The sequence below is a fragment of the Camarhynchus parvulus genome, chromosome 1A (genome assembly GCF_901933205.1).
Source record: "Camarhynchus parvulus chromosome 1A, STF_HiC, whole genome shotgun sequence".
Taxonomy (NCBI): Eukaryota; Metazoa; Chordata; class Aves; order Passeriformes; family Thraupidae; genus Camarhynchus; species Camarhynchus parvulus.
Window position 1 is genome coordinate 44,296,819 of NC_044586.1, and position 9,017 is coordinate 44,305,835.

The following is a 9,017-nucleotide window of genomic DNA, read 5'->3' on the forward strand; positions in this document are numbered from 1 at the left end:
GACTTTGGCTGGTGTATTGAAAGATTAGAAAGGTATGCAAGAATTTTAAAAGACCTTAGGAAAATAAATACTGAAAGCAATGTTTAATGACTTGCCAAACTGGATAGAAATTGAAGTTAGGATTCTGTTTACTAGTGCAGACAGTTTCAAGTACTATTAAATGGCTGTCTGCATAGAAATTACCCAATATTAACAGCTCAGTCTTTCTCAAATTTCTAATTTTTTTAGACTCTACACCAGATTGTAATCATGCATCCAGCTGTAAATCCACACTGTCTTTTCCACCCCTTTAAAATATTCAGTTTCTCTGGATTTATTTCTAGTGTTGTGAAAGCAGAATCTGAATTGCCCTTTCTCAAAATGTCTCTTCTCTTTCCTAAGACTAAATGAATCTTTTTGACTTTCATTCATAAGAGATTGGTCTGACTGGGAAGAGCATCCTGTATGTGCAGTTTGCCTGTTTTGTGAACAACAAGCAGACACCACAGAGAAACTCTATCTTCACATGCAGGTAAGACTTTTTTTAAATAACAGATTTTCATCACTGTGGAATTAAAAATTGTAGTTGTGACATCTTTATTAAGGTCAAATCAGTTGCTGCATTAAAATACCCTCTTCAGCACAGAACTAAAATAGTGCTTGCACCTCCAGCATCTATTCTTTAAAACATGCAGACAAGTCAAGCTTTACATTAAGAGTATGACTAGCTATTACTTGTGAGTGTACAGACTGCTACAGGCAGTAAAGTAGCATCTTTGATATCATAGTGGTTTCATGATTTAATATATTTTATGGTTAGCATCTGTGTTTCAGTTTTAATAAACTATTAAATAGTTTAATAATAAACTATTAAAACTATTTAATAAACTATTTAAGTATTAAATATGAATGCAAAAGTTTCTGATAAACCCAAACTTCTGGGGTTTGTTTCATGCATTCATGTTTGTGTGTATGTGTATTCATGTGTATGTCTGTGTCAGCCCATGAAAAGCTGAGCTGTTTTTAATTTGGAATAGTAGAAGTAGTGGAAATAAGATTTTTTTTCTTCCCTTTTTTTTTCCCTCCAGAAATCACATGGATTTCACTTTCCTAAAATAAAGTCAGAGCATGGTGAGTAAGAGGGGCTGTAATTGTCAGCATTTGCCACTAGTGTGGAGAAAACCACATCATAAGAATAGTGGAAAACAAGTTTATCAGTTTTATTTTTGTAGAGACATTTAACTTTTCCATAATGGAAACTGTTTCTGCCAGCTTACAAAAGCAAGCCAAGAACACTTTATTTTTATGGAACTGTTGCTGCTGCCAAGGATGTGTGCTATTTTCTTTAGACCCATTGGATTCTTTTGCAGAGTAGCTTCTACAAATACCTGCTCTATGAGTTCCAGGTCTGGCTGCTGGAGACTTGGAAGTATTACTATTTTTATTATTATTTTTGTTGTTATTCAATGTTTGCTTTCTGCTATAGAATAGAATCATTTAGGCTGTGGAAGACCTTTAAGATCCTTAAGGCCAACTATTAAGCCAGCACTGCCAAGTCCCCACTAAACCACGTCCCTGAGTGCCACATCTACACATATCTAAAATACCTCTATTTTAAATACATGGTGACTCAAGTACTTCTCTGAGCAGCCTGTACCAAGGCTTCACAAGCCTTTTGGCGAAGAAATTTTTCTTAATATCCAACTTAAATCTCCCCCCATCACTTGTTACCTGGAAGAAGAGACTGACCCCTGCCTGGCCTCCTTTCAGGTAGCTGCAGAGAGTGATTAAGTCAGTCTGGAGCCTCCTTTTCTCCAGGCTAAACAGGGGGGCAATCTCTGCCCTGCTCCTGCTGGCCACACTGTTGCTGATACAGGCCAGGTGCCATTGGCCTTCTTGGCCCCCTGGGCACTCATGTTCAGCTGCTGTCACCAGCACCCCCAGGCCCTTTTCTACTGTGCAGCTTCCCCCAGCCTGTAACACTCCATGGGTTGTGTGACCTGTTGCAGGACCCAGCACTTCACTTTGTCAAACACAATACACTGACACCCTGACCCAGGCTCATCTCTAACAGGCCTTTAGACAGATTTTATCCCTTACCCCCTTCAAATCTAGTTTGAAACTGTCTCAGTGAGCCCTGCTAACTCCTGTGCAAGGATCCCTTTCCCCCTCTGAGATAGTGTACCCCATCTGTCACCAGCAGGCCTGGGGTTGTGTTGACACACCCATGATCCAAATACCCCAAATTCTTCCAGTGACACCAGGCTTGGAACCAGGTATTGATCTGCTGGCTCTTCCTGTTTTTCCCTCATTATTCCTTGCAACTGGAAGGACAGAGGAAAACTGCTTGTGCTCCTGATCCCTTAACCAGTCTTCCCAGGGCCCTGCAGTCTCTCTTGATTGCCCTGGGACTTCTTGTTGCAACTTCATCACTGCCCACCTGAAAAATCACTAACAGATAATTACCCATGAGGGCAGGAAGGTATCACACATTGACCCTGAGCCCCAAGGAGGCAGCAGAATTCCCCTAAAAGTGAGTCTGGTTGGCATTTTGGCCTTCATTCCCTCCAGCAGAGAACCTTCTGTGACCATGACCTGTATTTTTCTCTTTATGGGAGCAGCTTTTTTGCAGGGCACAGGCTGAGTTAACCCTGGTGGTGCCACTGTGCTGGGTGAACCATTGTCCTCATCACTGTTGGGTTCCACTGCAGGGGCTCACACCTGGGGACGTGGGGCAGTCACAGAGGAGACAGGTCTGCTCTAAGGGACTGCCCCTTTCCCTAAAGTCACTGTGCTCAGGGAGGGCAGGGGATCCTCCAAACCATGCACCCTGTCTGCCTGCTGGGCCTGGCCCAGGGAAGCCAGGGTGCAATGCCAATAGTCAGTCTCTCTCTCACTTCCCAAGGTTCTTCAACCTACTTGCCTCCTCCTGAACCTCTGTCACTAAGCCTAAAGACAGACTGAGGAAGCAAAATGTTTGCAGTTTTTGCACTAAAAGAAGGGTTGGTTTCCCAGCAGCTAGGAATAAACACATTAATTTGCTAAGATACAGCATGCAGGCAGTGCTGTCTGCAGTAAGCTCTTATCAATCCTTATGCTTAATCCAAGCAAGCATTTTTAAATTAAGACTTATGTTGCCCGAGTGCTTGTTCACTACCATCTCTCCCAGGTCTGAACTTCTATCAGCAAGTAAAGCTAGTGAATTTCATCAGAAGAGAAATCCATCATTGTCGTTGTTACAACTGCCAGGAGAAATTTGAATCCAAAGGAGGATTGATAAGTCATATGGAAGAGACCAAACACATTGCATTCCTGCCAGCCAGGACTACATGGGATCAACCACAGTAAGGGCAAATACATTTCTTCCAGCATTTATACTTTTACTTGATAATTTCTATGAAACAGTAAGTTCTGGGATTTGCAAATACAACAGTGCCCTGAGCTCCCTAACTCTAGTGGCCCAGATAAAATAATAAATGGTGTCAGGATTAGAAATCTCTATACAGTCTGAAGATAAAATGAACATAGGGTACTCCTCTTCTAGTTGCATCCAAGATGCGTGTTCCTATTTATGGGATCTGCACTTTGAAGTCCCTGTCCTAGAGAAGTTTGTTGTTGCAAAATTGTTCTAGAACCAAGTCAAACCCCTTCTTTTGCATGTCTAATGTAGATATATGCATGATGTCTACCTAACTTTAGGCATCAAAACAAACTGGTAGTTTACCCATAGTTTTTTCCATGGAAAATACAGAGACAGTGTAACAAAGGACTGGTTCAGACTCTAAGTAATCTGTATGGGTCCAGGGAATGGTGCTCTCTACCAGGTGGTAGAGCACAGGGAGTGTTCTAACTCAAACACCTCAGTTCAGCCTTTGTTGAGGGATAAATATGGATCTGCAGTCTCTTTTGTAATATCATATGGTTGAAGAAATAGGAGGAAGGGCTCATCTGTTGTCAGCTCTTCTCTGTGACTCCTCTACACTGTGCATATCTGCACTGTGCAGTTGATTTTTTGGGTGTGCTGTTTACTGTCATTCCAGACAACCAGACTTGCTCATGTTTCCTTTTTAAAATTCTTGTCTCAGCCTCTCAAACAAAATGTGTGACTGTCTAGTAATCATGTTTTGTTGCTTTCAGGTATTATTTTCCTACCTATGAAAATGATACACTCCTGTGTACACTGTCAGACAGTGAAGATGCAAAAGCTGAGGATCAAAGTGAAGAAGTGCCTGTTGTAAGTGAAGATATATCCAGCCTAAAAGCTCTCAAGCAGAGCAGTGTTTTAAACCAGCTTCTGTGGAAAGAGAACAAGAATCAGGAGAAATTTTGATTTGGAAGTACAGTGGCTGTCCTTTAGTGCTTTTTCTGCAAGAAAAAAAAAAAAAAAAACAGCTTTCAAGACTATTGGAATACAGTTAAACTCAAAACTCACTAATGTTATCATCATGGGACATTATGATAACATTATATAACATAAACGATAACATTATGATAACATAAATATTAAAAAGCGAATCCTGAATAAAAATTTAATGTTAACTTTGTTGGTGTATCTTCCTTTAAATTTTAGCTTAATTTTAAAATTGCATGCTTGATTTTATGCTGGGATCTTCAAATACCCTTAGTGCGTTAGAGTTATTTACAAATTCTTCATCTTTTTTTAATTTGTCCTGAATGAATCAGAATATGAGTTCTATTTTAAGGCCACCTTGTGAAAGGTGAGAACTGAGACGATGTGTAAAGCCAGTGAGTAAATCATCTATGTTCTATTGCTGTTAGAGAGCAGACAGAAAATGTAATTCTTGGTCAGGTGTGTGAAGGAAATCCTGCTCATTTTTACCTTAGAACTTCTGGAAAATAAAAATCTGTATATCTCTATTATTAATCATCAGTATTTAAGAGATATGGTGCTTATTCTCAAAACTAGCTCAGAAATATCAGTAAAGCTCTGCCTGCCCCATGAATATCTGACTGCATGAAAAGTTGCCTATCTAAAGTCTAATTATTATGGAATAATTGCAATATTGGTTGCATCAAAAATCTAAATACCTGAAAGTATATTTCTTGTATGGTTATGAACCGAGATTTTAAAGAATGACTTAGGGAATTGCAGACACGTGCTCCAAATTAAATCCTAACATTCTCAAGTCCAGAAAAGTTGTCATATTTCCTTTTCAAGTTCTCAAAGTGGCAGAAGGTCTTCAGCATGTCCAGAAAGAATCTCGATCTTGACAGGGTAAAGCTGCTCAGAGCAGGTCCTGCTAGGATGATCCAAACTAAGTATTCCTGAAATGTTAAGTAGTTCCAGAATTCAGGTTTAGCTTTCCATAATATGTATAACCTCTTTCACAAGTGTCAGTACATCCTTTTTTCTTTTTCAGGTCAGTGTTAGAGCACTGGCTGAAAGAATTGAAGTCTTGGCTCAGTGCCCTTCCCTGCCTGAGAAGATTCAAAGCTGCTGCTTTGCCTTTGCACAGCCCTCATTACCTGAAATTCCTTGCTATCAACTGAGTTGTTGTTTGTGTTTATATGGTGATTGTGAATTATAAAGCAGTCCCTGGGAGCAGGGGCTAAAGTGCAAATCTTTAGCCATGTTCTGCAAAGCTTCTATGTCCCCCTAATTCACCCTGCAATCTCATTTGCATCAGTTTCTTTTCATTTGCATTGGGCTGGTTTTCTCCTGCCATTACACATCACCCTCTAGCACCTCTCTTTGCTTTCTCTTTCATATTTTTTCTCAGGCCCTGGTGCTCTGGAAATAAATTAGACCAACAGGATACTGAAAATGCACTGAGTAGGACAGATCAGCCACATAACTGCAGAGTGAAACAGAGACAGAAGCAGTATCTGACTCTGTCAAGAGGAAATGGGATAGAAGAAGTGCAGCAGGTGCTGAGAATACAAACAGAAAAAGGGCACAGTTGTAGTCATATGTTTGCATTGGTACAAAAATCTAGGAGGAGCAAGCACAAGCCTGTGGGAACTCAGCACATCACTCCGGATGTCCATAGTCGCCGAAGACCCCTCCGGGGGGCTCGGAGACCCTGGCATGGTGCCTGGAACACCTGGTGGCTTGACTTTGATCCTTCCAGCAAATTGCCAACTTGGTATGGGGATTTGAAAGTCACACGGGTTTGAATGGTGCAATAACAGGGTGTTCACAGGGTGAAAATATAGATTTTGGGATTTTTGGTATAGGGGTTATGGGGACAAGATGGAGGGATCAGGGCGTGTCTCGTCCTTCTTCTTTCTTCTTCTTGTTCTCCATTTTCTGCTATGATGTTGGCACTTGGGGATTGGTTGAGAGTAGAAGTGCACTGTCTAACATAGGTGATAGGTATTGGGAATTAAAAGTAAATATGATATACGTAGTTTGTAGTAAAAAATACGACACCGCCTCAGGGGCGGCGGAGAGTGCTTGTGGCTGCCATGCTGAGAGGATCTCAGCTGGGCAGAGAGAAAACCTTATAGATAAGATAAAATAAACAACCCGAAGACTGAACATCGAAGAGTCCTGACTCATTCTTCAGAGCACGGACCACCTCAGAACTACCCCACACATCTCGGGGCAGAGAACAAAGCAGCCAACCCGAGAAAGCCCAGTATTTTTGAACTAAAATGTCATGACCATCTTAAATAAGCTACAATCTGTACTTCTTGCATTTGAAAAATTCTTAATTTCGTACAGCAATTGCAATGGCTGTTGCTGCTTTTTTTGCCCCCTAATTTTCTCCAAGCAGTTATTTTCTTCCTAACTTAGAAATTGATTTCCATCTTTGCTTTTTAGTCAGATTCTTAGCTGAGGGAATAAGCGTTAATGGGGCTTACATTAGTGATGTGTGTTGAGCAATGGAAAAAACAGCAAAAGAACTATGGCAGCAGCACACAATGAGTTTTATGGCAAGCCCATATCAGGAGGGCACATTAGGGGAAGTATAAAATTTTACTGATATATAATAAAATGAAATGGCAAAACATTTCCTAATCATAAGGAATGTGGTGCTGAGTCATTCAAATCCCTACCAAATGAAAACAATGTCAGTGTAGAATTAAGAGACTATCTAAAGAGAAATTATATACATAACAGAGTGGTTGAATATTTTGAGTAAAGACAAAGAGGGATTTAGGAAGAATTCATATGCAGTGTATAACTGTTCACTTGAAATATCAGGAACATGAGGAATTAGATTAGGGTTGCACTTGTTACTTCAGTTACGAACAGGCAACAAAGTAGGTTTAAGTCTTTTGTAGGTTCACAGAGAGGGTTAGTTATGGATTCTAGGGTAGAAATCAAGCATTTTCATTTAGCACAATGATGCTTGTCATTTTGCTGGAGCATACTTATTTGTTCATATAATGCCCACAATTTTCCCTAGGCATTCTTGTGCTCTTATCTGTTTTAAAACTGCAGCTATTTTTTGTCATAAATAGAGGACACAGTAATGACTGCATACAGTTATTAGGGGCAAATATGGTCTTCTAAAAAAAGAGTATTTTTGGAAGCATTACAACAAAAATAATAATGCCTTAATTCTTGAAGTGGACAGAGTTCAGGTTGGCAAATGCTCTTGAGAGAGTCAAGATCATGAGAATGAGTACTTCTAATTGGTATGAAAAAATCTGCATTAGCTTAACTCCGATGAACATTTCTTACAATAATTTTTCTTAGCCTAGACTTGGACTCCTTATACACACTCATTTTTCTGTGTCTAAAGCCATGTTTAGAAGGACCTGGGTTAAAGGAAAAAAAATGCTTGTGTCCAGGTGGCTGGTAATCCTTCCTGCCCTTTTTACAAATATCTTAATTATGTCTTGGATGCTTCTCCACACTCAGTTTAGTCTGACAAGTCTATGCAAACTTAATCTGACTTAAGGAGTTAATGGTTGTTGGCTTCCATTTAAGACACTGTTTTCTGTTTCTGTCTACATTTGCCTGGCGTGCTGTGAGAGCTGTCATCATCTTCTCTTAGCTGCCTAAATGGTACCTGATGTGAGAAACACCAGACTAAGTCTCTGAAAAGTCTCTCTGCTGTTGTCCTTTCTCAGTGTCATTGCTGCCTCTGAATTCCAGTCAGATCTCTACTAGTGATTGAGGTGTTTGTTACAGTCTCTCTCTCCTTCTTCCATTTAACAGTGTTTGACCTAAATCTGAGGTGGCACACTGAACTTTGAGTGGAAGTAAACAAGGTTACCAGTGTCCATTCTCAAATTCAGGTCCAGAGCAGACAGTGGACATAGGCCTTGGCATTATCTACTGTCTACTGCCAATGAACAGCAGCAAATTTCCGGGCTTTGCTCATGACTTGATTCTGTTTTGAATGGCCTTGCATTATTTGCATTTTACTTAGATGTATAGAGAGGCCAAAGAGAATCAAAGATCCCTGGAGAAAAGCTGCATTTCACACTGGCAACATGAAAAATGCTTTGTTTCCCCAGGAGGTTTTGTTAAGTCAGGATGCTTTCTGAGGCTTAGTAACAATACAACAACTGAAGCATCTGTTTGTCAAATTATCAAATTATGCCTTTGTCTACTCTGCCAGGTATGTCAAACTTGGTTAGATAACAATTGTCACATGCAAGAGGTAACTTAAAGCCCTAGCAGGAATTACTGCTTCCATGCAGTAGTCATTAAAATCAGCTGTTGTAGAAATAGATGCAGCAGTGGTTGCGTGTAAAATTATCCCTTTTTTCATGAACATTCAATGTTCTGTTCTTCCAAGTGGAGTTTTTTTTTCCTTTCTGTAGGAAGTTTTCTCCTACTAAGCCGTGCTCAATTTGACTTCTTCCACCAGGAAGAAATTTTTAGTTACTTCTTGAATTGGATTTTATATCTTTTGCCAAACCCTTGCTCATGAAGATGCAGACAAAGTAACTATTTTAGTGATACATGTAACCCTTTAGTTGAACCACATTTTATATTTTAAATCCCTGATAAATTCACTCTCTCCTTAAGAAGAGCAGGGGAATTAAGCATATTTACAACTAACAATACATCAGTTTTGTTTGCATAAATTTAGGTAAAAATAAAAGTGCTTTTC

At 39.9% G+C, this 9,017-nt stretch overlaps 1 protein-coding gene across 1 annotated transcript in view; it reads left to right on the forward strand.

The window, feature by feature from the left end:
- The window catches only part of ZNF277 (zinc finger protein 277), a 42,016-nt gene extending 37,528 nt beyond the window's left edge, over positions 1–4,488 (forward strand). The window contains exons 9-12 of the mRNA XM_030960950.1: positions 415–511; positions 1,068–1,110; positions 3,149–3,323; positions 4,117–4,488. Of these exons, the coding sequence (XP_030816810.1) occupies positions 415–511; positions 1,068–1,110; positions 3,149–3,323; positions 4,117–4,309 (508 nt within the window). The 3' untranslated portion in view covers positions 4,310–4,488. The remainder of the gene's footprint in view (positions 1–414; positions 512–1,067; positions 1,111–3,148; positions 3,324–4,116) is intronic.
- Positions 4,489–9,017: the final 4,529 nt, after the last annotated feature.